This window comes from Momordica charantia (assembly GCF_013281855.1).
Source record: "Momordica charantia cultivar OHB3-1 chromosome 9 unlocalized genomic scaffold, Mcharantia_2.0 BLBB01000009.1, whole genome shotgun sequence".
Lineage (NCBI taxonomy): Eukaryota > Viridiplantae > Streptophyta > Magnoliopsida > Cucurbitales > Cucurbitaceae > Momordica > Momordica charantia.
The window spans coordinates 112,696-140,391 of record NW_028275167.1 but is presented as its reverse complement, the minus strand read 5'-3'; the positions used below and the strand labels follow the sequence as shown (position 1 = coordinate 140,391).

The 27,696-nt window shown below is 39.6% G+C and overlaps 1 protein-coding gene across 3 annotated transcripts; it reads right to left on the bottom strand.

The window, feature by feature from the left end:
- Nucleotides 1–337: 337 nt before the first annotated feature.
- On the bottom strand, nt 338–27,126 carry PRP39 (Tetratricopeptide repeat (TPR)-like superfamily protein). 3 transcript variants are annotated; one of them, XM_022301846.2, is made up of 14 exons: nt 26,968–27,126; nt 25,967–26,461; nt 18,354–18,463; nt 16,114–16,343; nt 15,342–15,509; nt 13,549–13,906; nt 12,905–13,048; nt 3,727–3,879; nt 3,535–3,651; nt 3,140–3,220; nt 2,913–3,062; nt 2,424–2,729; nt 890–994; nt 338–732 (listed from the first exon to the last, which is right to left on the bottom strand). In XM_022301846.2, exons 2-14 carry the CDS (start codon nt 26,424–26,426, stop codon nt 613–615), a joined length of 2,502 nt encoding a protein of 833 aa, XP_022157538.1. In that variant the 5' UTR covers nt 26,427–26,461; nt 26,968–27,126; the 3' UTR covers nt 338–612. The 3 variants fall into 3 exon arrangements, with proteins under 3 accessions (XP_022157538.1, XP_022157539.1, XP_022157540.1); XM_022301847.2 differs by having other exon boundaries at nt 338–729; XM_022301848.2 differs by having other exon boundaries at nt 25,967–26,284; nt 26,968–27,124.
- Nucleotides 27,127–27,696: the final 570 nt, after the last annotated feature.

Sequence of the window (27,696 nt, the reverse complement as noted above, 5' to 3'; positions counted from 1 at the left end):
GCTTTCAAACGTAGTAGCCATCATTAATCTAATTTCATATATTGATTGTAAAAACGAGTGAATATAACTTTTTTAAACACCTTAGCTCGAATTCAACGAAATTCACTGTACCATATTCTGGCTGAGAAAACTGGTAATCCAATCAAGATCAAATAAAAAAAATGAAAAATGAAAAATGAAAAAACTGGAAGTGATGAAACCTTACTTTCAAACTGGTAATCCAAAAATAGGCTTTCAAACGTAGTAGTCACTCCCAGTTTGATGCCACAACCATCTATGCACCATACTAGGGGTCTGCGTCTGCCCATATATAACAGAACATTCACAACAAATGGAGTCGAGTCAAGTCGGTTGAAATCATTACCTTCCGAAGCTACTTAGCAATGAAAAATTCTGATACCCAAGTTACCATTTTGGCACATCAAAAATTAAAACACAAGAAGAATTGGGTGGAAGAAGAAGATTCTAGAACTGTCCCCTAGTTTGTGTTAGCCATATGCCATACCCATGTCCCTAAAGAACAATGGTACAGGAGAGGTCAGATGGATCGTATGGTACATGAGGGAAAAATTTTAGATTACAGTTACCAGTAAAGTAAGCTAATGGGAACTCTTATCCATTCATGTAGTAGCCCCCATAATATGGCTGAGCGGCTGAAGCTGGCTGTTGCGATGGTGCTAACGTTGCTGCTTGAGCAGTAGGCTGGGCATAACTCTGAGCTGAATACGCCTGCTGCACAACAAAAACACAAAAACAGTATATGCATAAAGAATGACTTGACTTTCTGGCATTGGCATACATCAAACCCAAAGCAGAGGCTTATATTCTCCTTTTTTTCTGAATAAGTTAAAGAGGGCAACTAGCAAAATATTCTTAATCGATTTAATACCTGGACAGGGTATGTAGGAGGATACGAGGCATAAGTGGAAGCTTGTGACACTGATGTGGACACTTGTGGATTCGTGTAAGTGCTTCCATACCCACTATACGAGGCCTGTGTTCAACAAGATGGGAAAAAACACACAACGCTTATTCCTTTTCGTTTTGCAGATGCATATTGTGATCTTCAAATTAACGCATGCTAATATCAAACTATCCAAAGTGATTAAATTATGTGACAAGAGTAGAAACAAAGTACATGGAAACAAGAAATTGAAAAAGATGGAGAGAGAATCATGCAACTTCTCCTTTACCTTCCATATGTGACTTGCATGCGAATAAAAAAAAAATACTTGTGGATCTTTTTTGTAGTTTTCTGCTTTTAACAATTAAACTGGACAACTAGTCAATTAGTTCACCCTTAAAAAAAAATCAGAATTTTGAAAGCTTGATAACCATTTTGTTATATTTTTTTTTAAATAAGCCTGTTTAGCCACAATTTTCTTGCGTATGAAATTCACTTCGCCAAAAGATTTTTGAAATCCTACCCAAATCTTTAAAAAACTAAAAAAAAATGGTTTTTATAAATTTGCCTTTGCAATCGGAATTTGGTTCCCAATATAAAACTGATTTTAAAAAGATGAAAAACAATTAAAAGAAATTATGAATAAACAAACTAAATTTTTATAATACTCTAAATGAATTCATCATCAAAATCAAATAATTCTCTCACCGCTTCAAAAAAAAAACTAGAATTAAAAAACAAAGGAAATTGTTGTACACAAGCATGAGTTTTAAAAATAGAAGGAAAAAGAAAAGGACCTTTCAAATGGACGTGGACCTAAATAAACTCTATATTACCTAAAACAGTAATTAGTATAATATTGAAACGGGGAGTATAAACGAAAAGAATGAAAAGGGATCATTAAGCAGGGAAAAAATAACTGCAACAAAAAACTAAATAAAAAAACCCGTCTACATAATAAACTAGGAAAGAGCAAATTAATATAAACTGATTTGACATTATTGCCCCAGAAATAAGTAAAGAACTTGACTATATTCCGGACTACCTTCAGACCAATTATTGTTCCCTTCCTACCAAACCACAACTCTCAAAAATATGGTCAAATGACAACGGAAAACAACCTTTTGTTAAGATCCCAACCACTAAAAGATCAAAAAAATTGAATAGAAACTGCATTCTTCAAAGGAGTCCACATATACAACAAGAAGCTTCACCTTAAATCATGCAAGCTAAATGCAAATATTCACTTTAACAGACACAGTTCCCCAATCCTCAGAACAAGGAAACAGAGTTCTTTTCCTTTCATTTTGGGTGGTCTTGTTTGTAGGCGAGAGTGTGGTTGGAAATAATTGTGACGGTGAGAATGAGATTATGATGATGACAATATATGAAGAAATAATTTATTCTGGACCAATAAATTAAAATGCACCGAGGAAAAACATATGGGTAATTTTTAACAAAAACTGAAAGACATATTCATATGAAAAAAAAAAAAAGAACAAGATGAAAGGGCTTTTACCGATTGGGTATATCCAGGCGCCCATTGTTGCTGCCCCTGCGCTTGAGCAACAGGAGGCCACGCTTGTGGTTGTAGACCATAGCTAGCTGCCCACTGGTTTTGACCGGTTGGATAAGCACCCATCAAAGATTGTGCTGGTGAAGCAACACTAGGATAAGGTTTGGCCATTTTTGCTTTTTCAGAAGCTAGATAATCATCTGCAAGGCGTTTTTTCAATTCTGATGTACTCTTATGTGAAATGAATAGCTTGGCATGTCTATCCTCGGCCTTCTTGATAGACTGAACATCTCCAAAGAGATTCAGAAACTGCAAAATTATTCATGAACGCATTCAGGAAAATACAATCCAAACAACTCTTTTTTTTTTTTTTGATAACCAAACATATTAGAACGCTGGAAATATTTTTTGGTAGGAAAATGCCAGAAAGATTTCATCTCATGAACATCTACTTCCAGATTTCAACACCGTCATGATGAACTTTATTTGTACCTCCAAGAAAATGCTTGATAACTCCTCCCTCATTGAAGCACTCACGACAGTTGGATTCTCTGTATTGGGCATTATGACCTTCTCAACTAATGAATCTAAATAATCAATTCTCTTTGCTGTTGACTGAATTGCCTCAAAATGTATCAAGGCCTGGATGAATCATGGAGGCAAAGAAAATACATTAACCACATGAAAACACGAGAGAGAGAGAGAGAGAGAGAGAGTACCTCAATGAGTGGTTTAGATAATTCACCATGCTCAACTGCCTTATCCAGAATTTCTCTAGCTTTTCCTTCATTCTTACATACCTGTCAACAATATGAATAGAGAAGGCTCTATGAAAACAACGCTTAAGAAATCAAGGAATAGAACATTTCAACAGATCATGTCCCCTCATAACAGACTGCTATTAGATAAATGAATAATTACAAGAACTGCTTAAAAGTTGAGCAGGTAATAAAGAAAAAATGGCAAGTTTCTTTTCTGAATATGAAGGAATAAATTTCTTGCAGAACTGTGGGTGTAAAGAAGCATAAAGAAAAACTACAAAGGAACAAGTGCAGAAAGCAGAATTATGTTAACACTCCAAGTAGTGCAGGGACCACAATTTTGGCCAACATACCAAGTTCAGAAACCTCGAGTACTGAGCATATAACAGTGGCAATGCACGAGAATGTTCTTTTCCTTTTTCAATAGCAATGGCCTGTTCATATACAGAGTACGCATCTTCCAGGTTACCCTGAAAATTCCAACCACCAAATGAGAAAAAGCATGCATCATCAATATGTACCATAACTTATTTAAAACATCTTACCAGACGATGTTCCATATTAGCATGCTTAATAATTGCTTCAAGAAGACCAGGTGAAATTTCAGTATGCACAAGTTGATATGAGGCTCGAGCACTGGCAATATCCTGATTCTGCTCCTTGAACCGAGCAGCAAATAAATGGATCTCTGGTCGTCTCTGTTGAAGTTTTTGGAAGTATATAAATATTTACGCATACAAATCCATATTTATAGATAATTTTTTAAAACAAAGCTTCACCTCCGTGCATTACAGACAACAAAATCTCAAGACAAATTGGATACCTGCTGTCTAACTTAGTCATAGGGGGTACTTCCTTTTTGTCCAACTTAGTCAAAGGGGATACATGTTATAATCCAGCTTGCTCCTCAACATTGTAAATTTCAACTTAATTCCATTCAATTAGTGCTCCTCATAATTTACAAAAACTTAAAACTGAGAATTGTAAGCAAAAGATGCACCAAGACATTTGTTAAAAAAGAAGAAATGACAATAATTAATAAAACAAAAGACTTCCATATAGGGAAGAAAAATGAAACCAGATTAGCAGTGCTTTAAACTGAGATAATTGAATTGTTCAATCACTCGATTGAACTAAGAAGGGAGGACTTGGTGGCTAAGCTGAGAAAGGGTTGTGTACATAGGTATCGGAAACGAGGGCACAGAGACATTTATGTACCTATTTCATATACGACCCATGAAAATTTTGACTTTTTTACTCCTTGAATCTCTAGTTTTCCAAATAATTATATATTGGAGTGGAAATACATGGAAATACGTCTTAATGTCTCCCATAACTTATGTATGGAACTATTGAAACATGTAGAAAAGTATAAATAATTATCTCTGTTTCTATGATGGCTTAGTACCTTAGACAATAACAAGCTGGGCCTTAAATTTTTTGGTAACTGGAAGGTTGTGTTTTAATCATTTGGAAAATAGTGTGCCAACATCAACGATGTTGATTTACTGGTGAACTTTCTGATAATTTAATATGAGATGTAATATTGATTTACTGGTGAACTTTAGCTTGACTATACTCCATGCCATCCTTCTCGAAGATACTTCAACCAAACCTTTCTGATAATTTATTGATTAAGCCATTTACTGTATTAGTTACTGTTGCAACCATATACTGTAATTTTTTTTTTTGGTTAAGAAACAATTTCATTGAGGTGTGAAATAACAAAAGGGGGGTGTGAAAACCCCACAAATCAAAGGAGTTACATGAAACTTCTCCGATTGGTCAAAAGAGAAACCATACTATAAGAGTAAAAAAGTGGAGTGTCATATACTGTAATTTGTAAGTGTACATTTGGTGACAGTTGCAATACTGGTCAATGGTAGTTACATTTCCTTGTTTGGAGGATGCAGGAAACACCAAAGTACACAAGCAGATACCCTACAACTTGCGCAGCCTAGCAAAAACCCTTTCACTAGTAGGCATCTTTTAAACGAGTCCCACCCCTCGACAAAGATTGCAACTCCTCAAGAGTAAGTACACCCAAGAAAGAGACCGAGTAGATGACAAAGATGGCAACCCTTCAGGAATAAAAAGTATGATTGTGTCATGTGTGTGTGTGTGTGTGTATAGGGAATGGTGACAGGGTGGGGAATATATTCCCCAATCTCAATCCCAACCATATTTTGAACCGGGATTCCTTACCCCATTTGAGTATTTTATTCATCCCTAGACAGGCCTAGCACTTATGCCAATTTTTCATGCCTCAATTAACAACCTTGACTATCAGTCTACCACACATCTTACATGTCATCATCCTTGCTTATGTTGCACATAGTGTGCCTACTTGCTACACTCAGTGTTGTGGGCATGCTTGTCCAGGGTGTGTTACCCATGGCCGCATGTCCAAACCATCCTCACCACTCGCTTTCCTTTCATGTCTTTAAAGCTTTCTAGTGTAATTTTCTTGTATCGGGTTTTTGGGGTTGTAGGTGGATTTTGGCCGAGCGGCTTTGGAACTAGGTGTGTATTAGTAAGATATGTAAGCACGCCAAATTTCAAGCCAATCAGAGTTCACACGGGCCCTGTAGGCCACCGAGTGACTCTTCGCCACTTAGGACGTCTACACCTGCCACACCAAAAATGCCTTATAATGTACCTTAGGGGGGACCAAGTAGTCATCAAACCTCCCCCCGACCAAGTGTTGTATACTTTCTTGCAATCAAATCTTTCTTGCATCCAATGTCTACAATGCTTGTTTTAAAGATGTTTTCAACTGTTTTTCTCTCTCACGTTTTCTAAAACCAATTTTCTCCTAAAACGTGAGCGGAGGCTAGACCCACGACCGAGATTGTCCGCAACTTACAGTTTTTCCCGGCTGACTTGCTCGTTTGAGCTAGAGCAAGTGCCGCACAATCGCTCGAGCTGCTTTGAAAAGGTGCGATTGTGACAAGTGGTATCAGAGCTTAGTTAGCTCCTCGACCCGAAAAAGTCCGGAACCATGTCGACGACAAAACAACTGAGCAAGTCGCACGTCGACCGACTGGTAGAGATAGAAGAACAACTTCTCTACCTAAGAGAAGTCCCTGATTCCCTCCGTCTGCTGGAGGCGCGAGTTGATGAATTCTCCGAGAAGTTTGGAGAAATAGACGCAGTGAATGCCCGTGTAGACGGGTTGCCGATACAAGATATAGCCATGACGGTTGAGACCCTAGAAAGCAAAGCTACACGTCCTGGTAGCTTCGAACGTGGAGATAGAAGTACGTATGGGAGAGTTAAACAACTCGCATTCGGCAATGATGCAATTGTTTAACGAAATGACAGAAGACTTCAAAGTGACCATCGACACCCTCCGAGCTGAGATGACGGAAATAAGCACTAGAGTGAACCTAACCATGCGAGCCGTGGGAAATCAAGCTCCCAACCAAGCGAACATGGGGTTCAACAAGTTGAAGGTCCCAGAGCCCAAACCATTCAATGGCAATAGAGACGCCAAAGATCTCGAGAACTTCCTGTTCGACGTAGAACAGTACTTCAAGGCTACGGGGACAACGTCAGAAGAGATGAAAGTGACTTTGGCCACCATGCATCTTACTGATGATGCAAAGCTGTGGTGGAGATCTAAAGTCAACGACATTCAGAATGGTCGATGCACGATCAATAACTGGGATGATCTGAAGAAAGAATTGAGGGGTCAGTTCTTCCCCGACAATGTCGAGTTCATGGCTAGAAGGAAGCTACGTGAACTCCGACACACTGGAACAATCCGGGACTACGTGAAACAATTCTCTGCCGTGATGCTGGATATTCGCGACATGTCAGAGAAAGACAAGGTGTTCGTCTTTATCGAAGGATTGAAACCGTGGGCCCGAACCAAGCTGTATGAACAAAGGGTACAAGACCTTGCCACCGCCATGGCCTCTGCCGAAAGATTGCTAGACTATAGCAGTGAACCATCCCACCCAAAAAAGAATGCTACAAACCCCATTGGGAGAAACAAGACGTTCAAACCCTTTACCCCAAAGAGTGGGGGAGCTGACAAGAGACCTCAAGGCCCGAATCCCGGTCCTTCCCGAGGACCCTATCCACAAAGTCAAAACGCTCAAAGGCCGATATCATGCTTCTTGTGCAAAGGTCCCCATCGGGTAGCTAAATGCCCACACCGAGCTGCCCTTACTGCCCTTCAAGCATCCGTTCAGTCGTGCAATGAACCTGAAGTTGGAACGGATTGTGAGAAGGAAGAAGACGAAGAAACACCTAGAATGGGGGCGTTAAAATTCCTATCTGCCATTCAAAAGAGGGTCAATGGACCCAAAGGAACGTCCGAAAAGGGGCTTATGTTCGTAGATGCTACGATCAATTGTAACCCTGCAAAGAGCACCATGGTGGATTCGGGTGCAACCCACAACTTCATATCAGAACAGGAAGCCCACCGACTGAAATTGACTATTGAGAAGGATACGGGTAAGATGAAGGCCGTCAACTCCGAAGCTCTACCCATTGTGGGAGTTTCTAAAAGAGTGACGTTGAAATTAGGGACGTGGACAGGCAGTGTCGATTTCGTAGTAGTTCGCATGGACGACTTCGACGTTGTACTGGGGATGGAGTTCCTCATCGAACATAAAGTCATACCGATGCCTCTGGCCAAGTGTATGATTGTCACTAGTAATAGTCCCACTGTGGTCACAGCTAGCATCAAACAACCTGGTGGCATAAGGATGATATCCGCGTTACAGTTGAAGAAAGGCCTCAACCGGGAGGAACCTACCTTTATGGCCATTCCGATGGTCGAACAGCCGGTGGAGACAAGAGATGTCCCACCTGAAATTCAAGTTGTCATGAGAGAGTATGTTGACATAATGCCAGATAGTTTACCGAAGACCTTACCTCCTCGACGAGGGATTGACCACGAAATCGAGCTCATTCCAGGAGCTAAACCTCCAGCAAAGAATGCGTACCGAATGGCTCCACCGGAGTTAGCCGAACTCCGAAAACAGCTAGATGAGTTGTTAAACGCTGGGTTCATCCGCCCAGCTAAAGCTCCCTTCGGAGCCCCTGTGCTGTTTCAGAAAAAGAAAGATGGGACGTTGCGTCTGTGCATTGACTATAGAGCCCTCAACAAAGTCACGGTTCGCAACAAGTATCCCCTCCCAATCATAACCGACCTGTTTGATCAATTACATGGAGCTAAATACTTCACGAAATTGGATCTCAGGTCGGGCTACTACCAAGTGCGTATTGCAGAAGGTGACGAGCCTAAAACTACTTGTGTGACGAGGTATGGGGCTTTTGAATTCCTCGTGATGCCTTTCGGATTAACGAATGCCCCTGCCACGTTCTGTACTATGATGAATCAGGTCTTTCACGAATATCTCGATCAGTTTGTGGTAGTCTATCTAGACGATATAGTGGTATACAGTCCGACGCTGAAAGAACACCAGATCCATCTCAGGTTGGTCTTCGACAAACTAAGGCAGAATCAGCTATACGTAAAGAAGGAAAAGTGTGCGTTCGCACAGAAGCGGATCACGTTCCTTGGCCACGTGATCGAACAAGGGCAAATCAGTATGGACACAGATAAGGTAAAGGCGATCCAAGAATGGAGAGTCCCTACCTCTGTGACCGAGTTGCGCTCCTTTTTAGGGTTGGCCAACTACTACCGACGATTTATCGGAGGATTCTCAAGGAGAGCCACCCCAATGACGAGTTACTGAAGAAAGGAATGACCTGGATGTGGTCGAGGGAAAGTCAGGACGCCTTCGAAGATCTAAAGGCGGCCATGATGAAAGGCCCAGTACTTGGGCTAGCCGACGTGACGAAGCCGTTTGAAGTAGAAACGGATGCTTCAGACTACGCGTTAGGTGGTGTCCTTCTCCAAGACGGTCACCCGATCGCTTACGAAAGTCGCAAGCTGAATAATGTGGAACGACGTTATACCGTATCAGAGAAAGAAATGCTAGCCGTCGTTCACTGCCTCAGGTCTTGGAGGCAGTACTTGTTGGGCTCATATTTTGTGGTAAAGACGGACAACAGTGCAATTTGCCACTTCTTCAATCAGCCTAAGCTAACATCCAAACAGGCCAGGTGGCAGGAATTGTTAGCCGAGTTTGATTTTAAGTTTGAACACAAGGCAGGAAAGTCCAACCAAGCTGCCGACGCTCTTAACCGTAAAGGCGAACATGCGGCCCTGTGCATGTTAGCCCACATTCACGCCAGCAAAGTGGACGGGTCGATCCGTGACCTTATTAGAGAATATCTTCAAAGAGACCCCTCCGCCCGAACTGTGGTCGAGCTGGTTAAGACCGGGAAGACCCGCCAGTTCTGGGTTGAAGGGGACCTATTATTTACAAGAGGAAACAGACTGTACGTGCCAATAATGGGAGACCTGAGAAAGAAGCTCCTACATGAGTGTCACGATACACTATGGGCTAGTCACCCGGGGTGGCAACGGACTTGCGCCTTGCTGAAAAAGGGGTACTTTTGGCCAAATATGCGGGAAGATGTGATGCAATACACGAAGACCTGTCTTATCTGTCAGCAAGATAAGGTAGAAAGGACTAAAATAGCAAGGTTGCTTGAACCCCTACCAACTCCTACGAGACCATGGGAGAGTGTGTCGCTCGACTTCATCTCTCACTTGCCCAAGGTAGGAGAACATGAAGCCATTCTTGTCGTTATCGATCGATTTTCCAAATATGCAACTTTCATTCCGACTCCCAAGACGTGTTCCGCCGAGCTGACAGCGCAACTGTTCTTCAAACATATAGTAAAGCTATGGGGAGTTCCGACGAACATCGTTAGCGACAGGGATGGCCGATTTACAGGAACCTTCTGGACGGAACTTTTTTCTATTCTGGGTTCAAGCTTGAACATTTCCTCGAGTTATCACCCACAGACTGATGGTCAGACAGAGAGATTCAACAGCATGCTTGAGGAATACCTGCGTCACTTCATCGATGCCAGACAAAAGAACTGGGTCCAGCTGTTAGATGTGGCTCAATTCTGTTTTAACGACCAGACAAGTTCCTCAACAGGAAAGAGCCCCTTTGAGATTGTGTGCGGAAGACAGCCGTCTCTGCCACATATTCTTGACCACCCGTATGCGGGGAAAAGCCCTCAAGCCCACAACTTCACAAAGGAATGGAAGCAGACGACAGAAATTGCTCGAGCATATTTGGAAAAAGCTTCCAAGCATATGAAGAAATGGGCCGACCGCAAGAGACGCCCTCTCGAATTTCGAGTAGGCGACAAAGTTCTTATCAAGTTGAGGCCAGAACAGATTCGTTTCCGAGGACGCAAAGACCAGAGACTCGTGAGAAAGTACGAGGGACCCGTGGAAGTCGTTAAGAAGGTGGGGAGTGTCTCGTATAAGGTGGTGTTACCAGCTTGGATGAAGATTCACCCGGTGATCCACGTGAGCAATTTAAAACCTTACCACCCCGACCTTGAGGATGACGAACGCAATGCTGCTGTGCGGCCCGCCATCGACTTCAAACAGAAGGAAGACAAAGAAGCAGAAGAGATCCTTGCAGAGAGAACCAGAAAGGTGGGGAGACCCGTTCAAAAAGTTCGAGAATTCCTCGTCAAATGGAAGGACCTACCTGATGCAGAGACCAGCTGGGAACGAGAAGAAGACCTTGAAGCCTGGAAGACGAAGATCGAGGACTTCAAGCTGCAGCAGTTGACAGGGACGTCAACCGTTTAAGTGGGGGAGAATGTTGTGGGCATGCTTGTCCAGGGTGTGTTACCCATGGCCGCATGTCCAAACCATCCTCACCACTCGCTTTCCTTTCATGTCTTTAAAGCTTTCTAGTGTAATTTTCTTGTATCGGGTTTTTGGGGTTGTAGGTGGATTTTGGCCGAGCGGCTTTGGAACTAGGTGTGTATTAGTAAGATATGTAAGCACGCCAAATTTCAAGCCAATCAGAGTTCACACAGGCCCTGTAGGCCACCGAGTGACTCCTCGCCACTTAGGACGTCTACACCTGCCACACCAAAAATGCCTTATAATGTACCTTAGGGGGGACCAAGTAGTCATCAAACCTCCCCCCGACCAAGTGTTGTATACTTTCTTGCAATCAAATCTTTCTTGCATCCAATGTCTACAATGCTTGTTTTAAAGATGTTTTCAACTGTTTTTCTCTCTCACGTTTTCTAAAACCAATTTTCTCCTAAAACGTGAGCGGAGGCTAGACCCACGACCGAGATTGTCCGCAACTTACAGTTTTTCCCAGCTGACTTGCTCGTTTGAGCTAGAGCAAGTGCCGCACAATCGCTCGAGCTGCTTTGAAAAGGTGCGATTGTGACACTCAGCACCCAGCACCACTATCTTGCAAACCTCAATGCCCTACAACGCTAGCTTACCTGTGCATCACACCCCTATCGCCGAACACCCAACCTATCATACACGTTAGTCTTGTCATGTTGTCATATACACACACCCACGCATCCGATCCTACACATTACACTGTTAGGACTTGATAACTAGAGGTAAGATGGAAATTGAAAAGGCAGTTTGTTAAGAGTTTGTTATGCAATAATTTTTAATGTAGAAGGTTTGGGACGTAGGTGGGGTAGGAAACATTCTAATGGTTTAGTCTTGACTGTTCTCGATAGGGGAAGGATCTAAATACCTCGAAATACTTGGGAGTATCTCATTGTATTTTCTTAGTGATGTTTCAATATTATTTCCAAGTCTTATCATCTAGTTCCAACCAATGGTATCAGAGGATTCATTCTTTTGGATGGATATTGATGTACCAAGAAAATTGCTGTTAGATCTGAATAGTGCAACACAAAAGGGGAAATGATGTGTGATTTTGCATCAAGGAGCACGACAAAAACAAAAGTGGCAGATGCAAAGATAGCAAACCAGAAAAGTAAGAGTTACTCTCTTTCCTTTAGAGAAAGAGACTCTTTTCCACAAAGAGAGGCGTTTTTTAATCATTTACACCCATGCCCGGAAAACCACTCTTCGAATTATAACCTAAAGGGAGCCCTAGGTAAGAGGACGGAAAGTCAAACACTTCACACCCAACCAGAGAGGCACAAGAGAGGAGCTTGGAAGACTCACAGCAATGAAGGTTGAAATATTAACGCTTAAGATGTTTAAATGCTAGAGGAACAAAGGAGTGGGCTACTCTCTAGTTTGAGGTTGTATGGTTTGAGCATATATTCTTGCAAATATAAAGATATGAGGAACAATTTATTAAAGTAAAACAAATTTGTTGGTTGAACTTGCATCCGGCAAGTAAACACACTGCTATTCGGATGCAAAAGATGAATCCTTCCTTTAGCCTTTCTCCAAGTTGGTTTGTCCCTTGTAAAACAATTGCTGTTACATACTACATGATCCACAAGGAATTTAGCCGATGTGGCATTTCTCCCACAAGACTCAAGCCTGTCTTGCACATCCACTAAGTAGTCATCCGTCAAAAAACAAAGCCAAGGTTTGATGGTTAAACCTTCTTTGGGATATATGGTTGAGAAATAAAAACATGAGATTCTTTATAGCGAATAGCAAAAATGAGTGAGGAATTATAGGCTACTCGAGGTAAGGTAAAATTATTGATCCATTATAATTCAATGTTTGCATGCATAAAATGGGAAATATGATTGACGCATTATGAGCAGTCTATGATTAAGATTAGGTAATCCTTAATCATGAAAACCACGGCAAGTTATCATAACATTGGTACAATGGTAGATGCATGTGTTGCCTACCTTGACAAAAACTTGGCTTGCCCGAGCAAGAGCGTTATTGGCAAGATCCATACTATTGCTTGCTTGCATGCATAAAATATATCGTATCCAGTACTCAGGGTAGTTGGCACAAGCAATAACACATCTCTCGTATAACTTCACCACCTGGTCGCAAGATCAAACAACAAAAAAGGAAAGACATATAAAATGGTCTTCACATTTAGGATACACTAAGTAAAGATGTGATAAGAAACAGAAAAGAGATATGCAACAGAAATACTCCTCAGTAGAATAGAGAGGCCCCTCAAATATGAAATGAGGGACCCTCCTTGCCTGACAGACAGATGGTTAGGAAGATAAGATACCTGCATGCATAACATTGGAATTTTAAAAAGAATAAAAAGTTACTGTACAAACACATCATGAACCTAGAATCTCCACTGATAAATGAGAGTTCGAAGTACTTAGCCTTAAAGAAACCAAATTGAAGGCCCCTGCTTTAGTCTCAGTTCAAATTCCCGATTAAATAGTTGCTTCATCCAATGGTTTAGCCAGTAAGGCATATGATGCAGCAGATATTTTTTAACTGTAAGTCAATACATAACAAGGACGACTAAAAACTAAAAATTATAAACATATTTAAAATCTGAAACAAACAAAAGTACCTTATTTAAGTCTCCTTCTTGTTCTATAAAATCCAGGTAACTGTGCCAATTATCAAGCTCTGCAACATTTAGTGGCCGAACATGAAAGTAGGGCCTTCTGATAGCTGTTTCAAAACCAATGATCTTAGAATCGAACTCTTTAGCTTTCTTATAGATTTCTTCTCTAATGGCGATATACTTCTCCAACTCCTCTGCTTCTGTTAAGCCAGCACTTACAGTTTTAGATGATGGTTCTGCAGCATCAGGATGACCTTCCTCCCCATTTACTTGATTACCAGCCTCTGATTGCACATCTACTACAGCTTCCTCAGAACTCTTCAATTCTGACAAAGGTCGACTTGCAGCTAACTCCTTAAAGCTGTGAAGCATTTGCATCGTAGTCCAGAGGGGAAAAAACATTATAGATCATATATCAGGAAAATAAGTTCAACAAAGCCATAAGGATTGTATTAATCCCATACAATCAAAAATTAAAGACTTCATTTATTTTACTAAGAAACAATCTATCTGATAGCTTTTCCTGACACAAAATGTAACTTAACAAAAAAAAACAGGTGCAATCAAAATCGAATATTTTTAAAAAAAAATTTTTTTTTGGGGGGGGGGTCAAATCAAACTACTGTGTCAATAACAGCAAAAATAAAATCAAGCGAGGCAGATCCAGTGAATGTACAAGAGTGGAAAAAGTTTGGTTTTCCAGTAGTCAATTGATGATCCCGGTTGATAGTAGTTGTTGGCTTCAAAATCATGGTAATTTTTTGTGTTTTTCTGCTGCGCGTAATGGTCTGATAATGCTTTGTTGAGTATCTGGTTTGTGGCTGCAGTTAGAAGAAGATGCTGTTGGTTTTAAAGCCATTCAGTTGGTTCAATGTTTAAATAAAAGCAGTTGGCAACACTAAGATTTTGGTTCGATTGTTGCCTCATGCTGTTACTTTTGATCTGCTGGTTTCAATGTTTAATAATTAATCTTTGGGGCAGGAGATATAGTTGTTTAGTTTTGTAATGTCTTTAGTTGGTCAGTTAATGTTAGTGTTGTTATAGTTTATTTTGCCAGATCTTTAGGGTGGTAAGAAGCAATGTATGTTGATCACATAATTGCCAAGATTCAATGAAAAGCAGCAATTAACTCAAGAACTAAGGTGCCGTGTGATAATCATTTCATTTTTAATTTTCTGTTTTTAAAAATTATTCTTGTTTTCGTACGATTTCATTAGTAAATTTTTTACCTCTCTTAAAAATATATTTGAATACTTGAATTCTTAGCTAAATTTCAAAAACAAAAACTACTTTTTCTTGTTTTCAAAATTTGGCCTAGGTTTTGAAAATGTTTATAAAAACTATACAAGAAAACAAAAGAACACATGGGTAATGTTTCTAAATGTAACTTTAAAAATGAAAACCAAAAATAAAATGGTTATCAAACGGGCCTAATCTACCCTTAAAGAATAAGAGGAAATTTAACAACTTCGAAGGCAATGGCTGTATAAATACAAAGTTCAGCAAATATTAAAGAATGTGCAACTTTTTTCCTTCACTGAAAAGAAGAATGTATGACATCAAACTCGATCGGGAGACAGACAATTTCTTTTTTATAATAAGTATTTGTTCCCATTTTCTACAACCCCCAGTCAATGAAACGAAATGTCAATAGAAAGTGGAATAAGTCCATCCAAAAGTAGCAACTCAAAAAAAGAACTCCATTACCATTGTTCAAAAGCAAAAGAATCCAGATCACTGAAAAGAGCAATATCAAATTATTTGAATAGATGGTTACCAAGAATTGCAAGACTCACCTATTGAAATACCGATCCAACTGTTGATTTGGATTCTCCAGTATACGTGTATATATCATGGCAAGACGGCCCCACTCCTGCTGCATGTACTCATATTCAATATATTTATCCCAAAGGGGAAAAGAGAGGTAATCTGTCCCGACATAAGCTAATCCTCTCTCGAAAAGCCTGAAACATCATGAACCAAGAAAAAGGTCATCATGTAAATAAAGATCAAGTGGTGCAAAAGTATCCACAAAACAGGGGCAGCTGCACTAACGTTGAAGGTGAAGGAACAATTTACTCTAACAGCATATGACACTTCTGCATGCTGCATTTACCTTCCTAAAAAATCATATTATGTCCGTGAATGAAGCAACGAAAGAGGCCATCTTAGCCCATAACTGAACGAGATATTCCCAGCAGCAATTTGTATATTGATGCACCTCAGTGGGCCAAGGTTAAACAACTGCCGTAATTCATTCATAACTACATACTAAGGCATAAGCCACAATAGACAATGGGAAGTTGACACTATTTCTTTTATTGAAAAAATGACTAAAAAAGGCAAGAAACAGTGTAGCCCAAATCATAGGAATGCACATTGGAAAATGAAATTCCAATATACATTTCAATCAAATCTTTCTGCCTTACACGTAGGAAATCACTGGTACAGCCATCTAAAACGAGGTTACAAGCAAAAAGAAAAAGATTGTTATCAGGTCCAAGTAACTATGAATCAGGGTAATGGAACACAAGGAAAAGCACGAACTGGACAAACAGAAGTATATACCTTCGAATGGTCTCTGGATCTCCATAAGTACTAAGCGTGAATATGCAATAATGCAGCCAAATATCAACTGAGTAAGTAACCCCATGTACTGCTCGTTCATACACCTCAACAACTTTATCAGTAGATCCAAAACGTGCCTCATGATCAGCATACTTCTTCCAATAGCCATAGCATAAAGGAAATTCTGCTAAAAAGGCATCATAAACTCTCCGGATTTTCAGTATGTTGTCCTGAAAATAATCAAAGCAATTTCACTTAAAGTAGGCAATAAGTCTTCTCATAGAGATATGATTCCAGTGCAAAATTCAGTTCACGTCAAGTTTTGAGAAATCAACATAAAATGTGAAAACAGATGTATCATGCCATTATTACAAAAATGTGCATCAAATAACTCACACGTAGAGAATAACCAAACAAATTAAAGAAAATAATAGAGTTTTTTCAAGCTCTAAAAGAGTTGTAAAGATATGCACTAACAATATATGCTCATATAGATTATGAAAGAAAAAGTCCATGCTATTAGCAATATATCCATCATGATAACCAGAGATATATCTATCACATGGATAAACCATCAATAATCAATATTATTAAAAGATATAAGCAAGTCCATTCAAGCCAGTTTTTGGCGAAAGCCAAATGCCAAACTGACTTATCAGTTTGAGAGATGACATGGCTGAACTACTCATTCAAATGACATCAAGAGACGACACAGACTAAAAGGGCAAGGGGCAAGATGTCCCTTTTTCCGAAAGGGGTTACATAAATGCCCTCCAATCTAAGTTTATAGCAAAGGTAGGATAATTACAAAAAAAAATGTGTTAAGCACTGCAATTTGAGGTCGTGAACAGTACAGAACACAAAAGAGAAAAATAATTTGACTTGTCTAAAAAAAAATCTAACATTCCTTTTCTAAAACCAATTTTTTAAAAAAACCACCACCCAACCAAAATTAATTAAATTGAACCAACCAAATTAACCCAAGACAATAAAATCTTTCAAAGCCAAACCAATCAACTAATTTTGGGCATGATAATGTATCAAAAGGAACCGACTGATACATACTGTCAGCTTTATAGTCAGCTTGCACCCCTAAATACTATCTAATGTACTTCATTTACATATAATATATTTTAAGGAAAAAGAGGAAGAGAAGAAGACTCTAACAACATTCCTCGACATCATAACTACCTGAATCTCAACCTCTCCTTTTCAAGACTTGAAAATCAAGTACTATCAATTGGGCCATTGGTAGGGCAGGATAGATAAAGAAATTTCTTTTTTTTTAGTTTAAAAAGGGTGGGGTGATTCGACCTTTTACCTTTAAATAAAAAGTAATGTCTTAATCCGAGAATAGATAAAGAGATTTTATATAAGTTTGTATGTATGTGTGTGTGTGTGTGTGTATAAGAAACCAACTTTCATCCAGAAAAATGAAAGACAAACAAAGGTGGCCTTAGAAAGGCCATGACCAAACCAATAGGGAGCTAAAGAAAATGTACCCAAAAAAAAAAAAGGAATCGTGGTGATAACCATAAAGAGATCATTATTCCTTCGGAAAATCCTTCTTTACAAATTGAGAACCAAGGATTAGTGAACCGCCACAAACACACATGAAAGCCTTCAAATACAACCCATTAGGAAAGTAGATAATTTTTAACTTATATTTTAGTTTCAACCCAAGGAACTTTTCAGTTTCATTCACACTTCAAGAAACCCTAAAGCCTCCCCGAGCACCATGATTGCCACAATGACCATAAAGAGATAATTGTTCCTTAAGGAAATCTTTCGTCTCAAAATTAGAAGCAATGACTAGTGAGCTACCAAAAAATCCAATATTCTAATGGGCAATACTTTCACGGCCTCAACCATATAGAATGTTACTCATCCCAAAGATGATCAGCCAGAAGTTGTAGAAGGCCCAACATATCTATCTAAAACTCCAAATACTCCTCATAAATGAGAGCCCACAAGTCTCAATTGGTTTCTAAATAACCAAAATAGACATCTCTCCCTCATAACAAATTTTTCATGGCAACTCTTTTGTTCTTAACCCACCCATCAACATTCAAACTAATAACCTTCATAAACAACAACCATAGCCCGAGCAAACTAAAGGACACCTTGTTTTTCATGATCATAATTTAACACAGTATTTGTACTTCATAAAAGATTCCACTGATACCATGCTAATTCAATCATAAAATAATAAAACTGTACAACTTGTTATTCTTGTGTACCTCTGCCACCTTCTCTGTCTCTTCGATCAAAGAAGTCCAAGCATTAAAATCTAATGAATTAGCCCTCACAATGTTCCACAGTCTATCTTCTTCAGCAGATAGCGGAGGTACTGCCAAAAAAAGGAGGGAAAATATAAGGCAACAAAATATAAACGAAAAGTTGCGTTTCCTTTTTAAAAAAAAAAACAAAGGACACAAAATATCAAACATAATAAAGTAATTACAGTACTGAAATTGAAAAGAAGTTTAGCAATTGTGTAACATAAATGTGCAAACTACTTTCTTCATATATTTATAATGGTTGAGTTGAGTACAAGGTCTCACCCAGAGGAGCAACATGAAATACGGATTAATGGCTCTTTTTCAAAAAACATGGTATTGAACAAAAAGCCAGAGACAATAATGCGTCAAAATGTGCTTGGAAGCAGTATCTGAGTCATAATAATGACAACTACAAAGCCAAACAAGAAGATGTGCAGCTACAGGGGCCAAATTGTAGGTTTTTCAGGTCCCAGAAGAAACACGTAAATATTTCAAATTTTTTCTATTCGATCACCCATGGTGGCTCTAGAACCAAAGGTAAAGCTAAACTAATGCTAGAAAGTCAAGAAAACTTATTAAGAAGATTTTCTTATAACAGTTTTCTTTGGGAGGTTAGCCAAAAGGCTGTAAACAAACATGATAAGCTCCAACATAGGATGCCCTCTATGGTTTTATCTACACAATGGTGCCCAAAGCGCAAGAAGAACCTTGAGTCACAGCAACATCTCTTCATTTCCCGTGAATATGCTGGTCTTTTTTTGGAATTTTCTTCAATCTAGCTTCGGATGGTATACAGCTCTCCCAAACGACCCAACAATTTCCTCTCTATGGTTATGGGAAATCGTCCTTTCAAAAAGGAGAAAAGGCTTCTATGGATGAATTTTGTAAGAGTTTTTTTATGGGTTACTTGGCAATATCGGAATCACACAATTTTCAAAGGGAAGGAACTTACTTTTTCACCCTTTTTTTACGCTATAGTTCCTTTGGTTATTGATTGGTGTAGATGTTCTCCTCTTTTCCTTTCTTGTAGCTACACTTCTCTTTTGTCCAATTGGAGATCTTTTATGTAACTTCTTCGGATCGAGGTTTCCCTATCTTTTGTAATTTCATATTATCAATGAAATTTTTTCTTATCAAAAAGAAACATTAACCATTTTCAAAAAAATTTATTTTTTATTTTTAACATAAAATATAAATTTGACATTTAGCAAGCTCCTCCTTAAAAAACCTCCCAAGCTGTTTTTTATTTCACACAAAATATGAACTTTCATTGAGTAGTATGGAAGTAGAAGACATGGCTAAAACTACCATGTCACGAGCAGGATCCTATCCTGATGCAAACTGAGAAGGATTTTTTATTAGAATGTGAAAGAGTTGCCTACAAATGAATAGGAAAGCTCCTATTTATAATAAAGGAGCTGGAAACTAGCCGTTAGGCTTATAACTAACTAACAGCTAACAACTTAAGCCTTAACTAACAGCCTAACCGAAAATATGCTTAATAAGACTACATCAGAATTTTTTAACTTGGAAATTAGAACCAAATGGCATCTACACCACTCGCTCCCTCATTAAAGATCTTACACAGCCATGCTCTCCAAAAGGTTTGTACGAAGGCATATGGAGGGACTCATATCCTAAAAAGGTGAAATTCTTCCTTTGGGAACTTAGCCACCGTGCTATCAACACCGGTGATAAACTACAAAGAAGACTGCCTTATATGGCTCTCTCCCCCATTGGTGATGTGTCATTCAAACTTTGAGACCCAACAGCACCTCTTCGTTTCGTCTCCTGCCGCTTTGCAACCAAATTCTGGAACCTCATCCTTAGCACTTTTGGTTGGTACACTGCTCTGTCAACGGATCCCCCTCACCTCATTGAAACTACTCTTAGTGGACATCCATTTAGAAAAGAGAAAGCTCTTATTTGGCAGAATTTTATACGGGCTTTCCTTTGGGTCACTTGGAGAGAGCGCAACCAACGCATCTTTAGCGACAAAACTCTCCCTTTTGAAAAAAATTTTGAAGCTATAGTCCTTACCGTCATTACTTGGTGTAAATCCTCCCCTATGTTTCACAACTATAGCTACACTTCCCTTTTAGCCAATTGGAAGTGCTTCATGTAATCCTCCTTTGAAGCTTTTGCAATTTCATATATCAATGAAATTGTTTCTTTCACAAAAAAAAAAGACTACATCAGAATTCACCCCCTGAAAAATAAAACTTGTCCCTGAGTTATGTTGCCAAAGAAAAACCATCCGAGGCTTCATAGTGTGTCAAATCTGCTACATAAAGATAGGGCTGAAGCTGTATTCTGGGGGTAGCTCAATCTTAAAGGCATTAGGCCCACACTGTTGGAGAATTGGAGAATTGAGAAGGGGCAGATCCTCTTTTTATTGAGCTTATGAAATTTCCCTGGTGGAAACCGACCTTTTCTTAAATAAACCATAACGAGATCACCCGTTTTGAAATCATGTTGCCTTCGTTTGTGATCAGCCTGTTGTTTGAACTTTGAAGTAGTAGCCTCCATATGCTCCCGAACCTCCTAATGCAGTTGCACAATGTGTTCTGCCATTTGCTCTGCTTCTACATTAATATCAACATTGGAAGGTATATTAGTAAGGTCTACCGTTAGACGGGGTAATTTAGTATAAACTACCTCAAATGGAGACTTCCCTGTGGTTCGATTTTTCATGTGATTGAAGGCGAACTCACTTGCGCAAGAGCAAGGTCCCATTGTTTTGGTCGGCTACTAGATAGACACCGAATGAGGTTGCCTAAAGTGCGATTTGTGACTTCCGTTTGTCCATCGATTTGGGGGCGGCTAGTTGTGTTGTACTTGCGCCAAAAGTAACTAAGAAACTTGACATCCCGATCGGACACAATTGTCTTAGGAATTCCATGTAGCCGAACAACCTCTCGAAAAAATAGGTTAGCAACATATACCTCGTCTGAATTCTTTTAACATGCTAAGAAATGGGCCATCTTACTGAATCTGTCCACTACTACAAGCACGGAGTCGAACCCACGTTGAGTTTTTGGAAGACCAAGGATGAAGTCCATCGAAAGGTCTTCCCAGATGGATACCAGGATTCGAAGTGGTGAATAAAGGCCTGTATTTTGGGCTTGCCCTTTATTTGTTTGGCAAATGAAGCAGCAAGATACATAACTAAGAACATCTCGACGTAGTTGGGGCCAATAGTATCGAGAGGACACTAAATTATGTCTTGCCGCGGCCAAAATGACCAGCTAAGCCGCCGGCATGTAATTCTTTAATAAGAGCCTCCCGAAGGGAAGTTCGAGGGATGCACAAGTGGTCATCTTAAAGAGGTACCCATCTAGTAAATGAAAGTCTTTTGTGTTACCATTATTTGTCCAGTGGAGCCAAATATCTTTGAAGTCATCATCAGATTCATATGTGCTTGGTAAGCTTTCAAAAGCTATAATTTCCCCTTGTAGGATAGTTAAAAGCGTTCCTTTCCTACTCAAAGCATCAGCCGCTTTATTGGTAACCCCCGATTTATGTTTGATTACGAAATCAAATCGTTGGAGAAAAGCATGCATTCGGCTTATGTGTTTTTGTGTATTCAAGAACTTCAAAGAAAAGTGGTCAGTGAATAAGATAAACTCCTTGTTAAGGAGGTAGTGCTCCCACTGCTTAAGGGCACGAACTAAGGCATATAATTCTTGCTCATACGTGCTCCAATTTTGGAAGGAAGGACTTAATTTTTCACTAAAATATTCAATGGGGTGGTTATTTTGAGATATGACAGCTCTTATTCCGATTCCTGAGGCATCTATGCTAACTTCAAAGGGTTGAGAGAAATCGGGGAGGGTAAGGACGGGATGTTCTACTAATTTATGTTGGACAGTCTGAAAACTTTCAATTTGACTAGGTCCCCAACAGAATTTCCCTTTTTTTAAACAATGTGTTAAGGGTGCAACCAATGTACTAAAGTTACGTATAAACTTCCTATAAAAGGATGCTATTCCTAAAAAACATTGTATGTCTTTGACAGTTGAAGGAATAGGCCAATTTGAAATAGCTTGCGTTTTCTTAGGATCCATTTTTGAGGTATTTTGTCCAATAATAAAGCCTAAGAATGATAACTCAGTGGTGAAGAAAAGACATTTCTTAAGGTTGATAACTAAAGCATGTTCATATAATGTAGAGAAGACTAGTTTAAGATGATTTATATGGTCGTTTTTGTTTTACTATAGATGAGTATGTCATCAAAATAAACCACAACAAACTTATTGAGGAAGGGAAGAAATACCTGATTCATAAGACGTATGAAGGTGCTTGGAGCGTTAGATAGGCCAAAAGGCATTACTAACCACTCGAACAAGCCTTCATTTGTTTTGAACGTCGTTTTCCACTCGTCTCCTGGTCGAATCCGGATTTGATGGTAGCCGCTTTTGAGATCTATCTTGGAGTAGATAGATGCACCTCCTAGTTGATCGAATAGATCGTTGATACGTGGGATAGGGAACCGATATTTGACTGTAATTTTGCTAATCGCCTGGCTATCCACACACATCTGCCAAGTGCGATCCTTTTTAGGTGTAAGTAAAGCTGGGACTACACAAGGGCTTAGGCTGGGCTGAATATGCCCTTTGTCTAATAGTTCCTGTATTTGATCATGGAGGATCTTGGACTCCCTCGGGCTCATGCGGTAATGGGGTAGATTGGGGAGATGGCACCGGGGAAGAGATCAATTTGGTGTTGAATATCCCGGATGGGTGGCAGATTTGTGGGGGGAGTGGTGAGTGACGGGTATTGGTCTAATAGACTTTGAATATTGGCCTCTATCGTAGTGGTGGTATGATCATGGTTGTTCTCAAAATGTTTAATTACCAAGCCAAGGACTGGGCCATCCTTGTTGGAAAATAGATGTTTTCCTTTAGAAAAATAGAAGAGCTGGCCTTTGTCCTTGGGTTTTGAAGTATGAGAAACTGTTAAGGGTAATAGAACAACCGTTTTCCATCCAGGAAAATTCATATGTATTATCCCTTCCTTTATAAGCTGCCTGAGTATCAAATTGCCAAGGTTGGCCCAAAAGGACATGACAGACGTCCATGTCAATAACATCACAGATTATTTGGTCTTTATAGTTGTTTCCTATGGAAAGGAGCACAGTACATATACTTGTAACTTGTGCCTCCCCTCCTTTTTTGATCCAACTGATCTTATATGGTGTCGGATGAGGAGAGGTTTTCAAATTGAGGGCTGTCACTAGTTTGCTAGAAACTACATTTTCCGTGCTACCACTATCAATGATAACATTACATACCTTGCCATTGATTGTGCAGCGGGTCCTAAAACGGCAATGACGTTGAGGAAAGGACTCTGTTTTGGGTGTGAGTAAAATTCTTTCAAGAATGCATGATAAGGGTTCTCCTTCATCGGGTTGTAAGAACAATCTCTCGTCACACTCCTCTTGATTTAACTCCGGGCTATCTTCCTCAGCTTCATCCAAAAGGTGGATAGCTCGTCGTTGTGGGCAATCATTAGATAGATGTCCTGTTTGCCCACATCTGAAGCATTTCCCTAATGTAGGACGGCTGTAAACATTCCCAGCCTTTTTGGTCATGGAAGTCTCGTTGGCTTTGTTATCATCTGATATCTTTCCCCTAGAAGTAGACGCAGAGGTTTGGTTAATCAGTTTATCAGGTGTAGGGGTTACCTTTTTGGCCGAGTCAGTGAAATTTCACCGTTGGTACTGATTCTTGTAGCGATTAGTGACTTGTTCTTCTATGGTGACAGCTGTGGCAATGGCCTCATCGAGGTATCCAATAGGTTGGATTTGTAGCCGCTCTTTGATATCTGCTCGGAGGCCGCCAATGAATCTTGCCACTTGATATTGGTCATTTTCACCTAGATTGGTTCTTGCTCCTAACCTAAGAAATTCCTCTATATATTCCGCAATGGATCTTGTCCCTTGGCGGCAATTTTGGTATTGATTATAGAGGACCTACTCATAATTGATGGTAAGAAACTGAGCTCTCATCAATTTTTTCATTTTTTCCCACGCCCGGATGGGGTGTTTGCCAAAACGTTGGCGATTTGTTTCCAACTGCTCCCACCAAGCCGAGGCTCCCCCTTTCAATTTGAGGGCTACCAACTTTCCTTTTTTATGGTCAGGGGTGTTCATATATTCAAAAAAAAAAATTTCAATGTTTTTGATCCATTCAAGAAACCCTTCAATATCAAGTTTCCCATCAAAGATGGGTAAGTCAACCTTCATTTTATAGTCTGAAGGTTCTCTTCGATGGGGATGATCATACCGATTGCCATATCGATTAATCTCCCAGGGAGGAATGTCATCTTCATCACTTGAAGAATTGACAACCAAGGCTCTGTTTCGATGATGACCATGCTGTCTATAGGTGGGTTTATAAAATCTGTGGGGTTCTTGATTTTTTTTGGAGGTATACCATGATAATCATTTGGTAAATCATGGTCAGGGTTGGTGCAAGAGACCTGGTGCAAGGGAGGATAAGGAAGTGGTTCTTGTTTGAGGGAGGGATCTTGAAGTGGGATGGGTTCTTGGCGCAATCTTGAAGTTGTTTGCTTAACGCCATCATCAATCTTGATCCCCTTATCGCGAGCCTCCTTCCCCTTGTTGTTTCTTTGTTGTTCTTGATGCAGATGAATGTCATCCAATTTGTAAACGATTGAAAACAAGATCTGACGGATCTCAACCACATTCCTTTGGAGTGTTTCAACAGCTCCTTCAACCACCATTAGTCAGTTGGCTGAGGTTCGTGGAGAGAGGGCGGATATTTCTTCCGTCTCTTTGTCGGCAAGATAAGAATCTCCAATAGCTGAAGTAGGTTTCGTTCCTACCATTGAAAGCCCAAGATTTTTGAAACTCTGATACCAACTTGATGCAAACCGAGAAGGATTTTTTATTAGAATGTGAAAGAGTTGCCTACAAATGAATAGGAAAGCTCCTATTTATAATAAAGGAGCTGGAAACTAGCCGTTAGGCTTATAACTAGCCTAACTAACAGCTAACAACTTAAGCCTTAACTAACAGCCTAACCGAAAATATGCTTTATAAGACTACATCATATCCCTTGCAATAAATTCTCTCGACACTCTTCAAAAGAAAGAAGCATTTGCCATCCGACGTGACTAACTACTTAAAAAAGAAACTACACTGCCATCGGGAAACAAATTATCCAGATACAGAGTACACTAAATTACTAATCACTTTCTTTTACAAAGTAAGAATACACTCCTTTTTAGCCACAAACAGTGTCTATGCGGTACCCAGATACACAAGATCCATCATAGGGTAGAACAATCTATTCAACGGAATTCAAATTCAAGTTCTTTAGGAGCATTGATCGAAATGAATGTCTTTTTTCTATCAGAAGCTTACTATTAAGTTTTAAGTGTCTAGGCTAGGTCCCTCTGATGTTTATTTAAGACTATACACATATTTTTGGGTTTCTCCTCTTCACTCATATTCTTCTTGTTATATAGGTTAATATTTGTTCAAATGCTTATTGCCCAATGAAACTCTTGTAAAAGTACAGAAAACTAAAATAAGATACACATACCAGAAGAACCATCAACAAAGTGTTGTTCCTCAGATGCCTCGCCGGCATTCTCATTAACATTTCCATTCTCAAGTGATGACGCATTGACTTCTTCGGCAGCAACACTTCCATTTAAAGAAGTATCACGACTGACAGCTTCAGCAGTTTCCATTGCTGTATTTTCTGATACATCAGCATTCTGAGTATGATCGGTCCCTACAACAGCTGCCTTTGTCTCGTCCACTTCACCAACATGATTTCCTTGGTGAACAGAATTGGGATCCGTAACATAAGCATTTCCATCCCCCATATCTGCAGAGGTAGATGAAACAGAAAAGTCTGCAGTGGTCACAGATTGAAAAGCGCCGGCATGAGGAATTAGATTCGAACTGCTATCTGCATAGCCACTTGAAACATATCCAGCAGATGTATATCCCATGACTTGAGATGTTTGGGCAACTACAGTTTCAGTGTCCCCCATGCTTAAACTACAGAACTATATCTTTGATAGCCTAACTGCATGCATTTAAACAACTATCATAGAATTGACGATGAGGGGGGAAAATAACAAAACCCAGAGAAAAGGAAGTGGCCTTTAAAAATGCAGCTCGAATCAAACAATGATACCCAACGTAATCCCTGGACACATGTGCCAAAAAAAGAGGAAAAAAAACAGAAGAACTGCGGTACCCTTTCCGAGTGAGTGAGTTCCGAAGAATTGAGTGTGGTGTGTATGCCAGTTCAAAGTTAATCCATAGATTATGCAGATGAATATGCACTTAAAAATAACCTCTTCCGGGTTGAAGTCGAAATGAAATCTTGTTTCATATGTAAAACATCACAGCACAGTATATAAAAAAACTATAAAAAATAAAGAAAAAGTAAGAGAATGAGTTGAAGAATATGGAAAGGCAGACACATAAATTGGAAAAGTGGTGGGGAGAGAGGGAAAATATGCTAAATCGGAATGGATGACACATAAGAAGAGAGTAAGGAGGAGAAAATGAAGGAAGAAGAGTTACCGGAAGCGAGAAGAGTTGTGTTGTTGTGGAGAGTGGATAGTTGTGGAAGGGAAGGGAAGGGAAGGGAAGGGAAGCGCAGCCGCAGCGCAATTGAGAAAAGGCCTTGATTCCCTCGAGATTGGGAAAGCCGAGGCCGAGGGCAAATCAAATCAATGCTGATGAGATTACCGTTTTCCACTGTAAATCGGCCCAGCCCGATCCCAAACCTTTGCCCTATACCCTATTACCATTATACCCTCCCCTCCAAACTATCAAATACTTTTCAATTCCTTCTTTTTTTTCCTTGAAAGAAATGAGTGAGATGTCTTCGTCTTCAACGCTAATCTATGTTGGTGCGTTCCTTTTGAATTCATCTAAACGTGTTTTTCAAAAAATTAGTATTGTTTTGGTTAAATTTTTAAATACTTCTTGGTGTATAAATTTAGCTTCTAATCGAGTCAAATTCACACCCATTGTTAATAACAAAAGGGAGAATTGTCATCGACTTGCAAAACCAATTGCTAACCACTTCAGATGCTCAAGTTAGTATCGGAAATAATCTAAGTAGATAGAATAGGGTTTTTTTGCATACCTCTATGGTTTGGTTTCCCCTTCTATTTATAGAAATCGAATGTGAAATCATGCCTTATGGGCCTATGCAATTTGTAGCGGACCACCGATTAGATCGTGGTGTTGTTGGCCCATTTGGGAGTTTCACCAAGACAAATATGTTTGGGCTGAGTTGCACGG

What these genes read in the sequence shown, in the direction of transcription:
- PRP39 (XM_022301846.2), bottom strand. Translation starts at nt 26,426, where the DNA reads ATGGGGGACACTGAAACTGTAGTTGCCCAAACATCTCAAGTCATGGGA. An exon ending in CAAGCCAAGTTTTTGTCAAG is followed by an intron (nt 3,880 to 12,904) that starts GTAGGCAACACA and finishes AAACTTCAACAG; the next exon opens with AGACGACCAGAGATCCATTT. An exon ending in TATCTAAACCACTCATTGAG is followed by an intron (nt 3,063 to 3,139) that starts GTACTCTCTCTC and finishes TGATTCATCCAG; the next exon opens with GCCTTGATACATTTTGAGGC.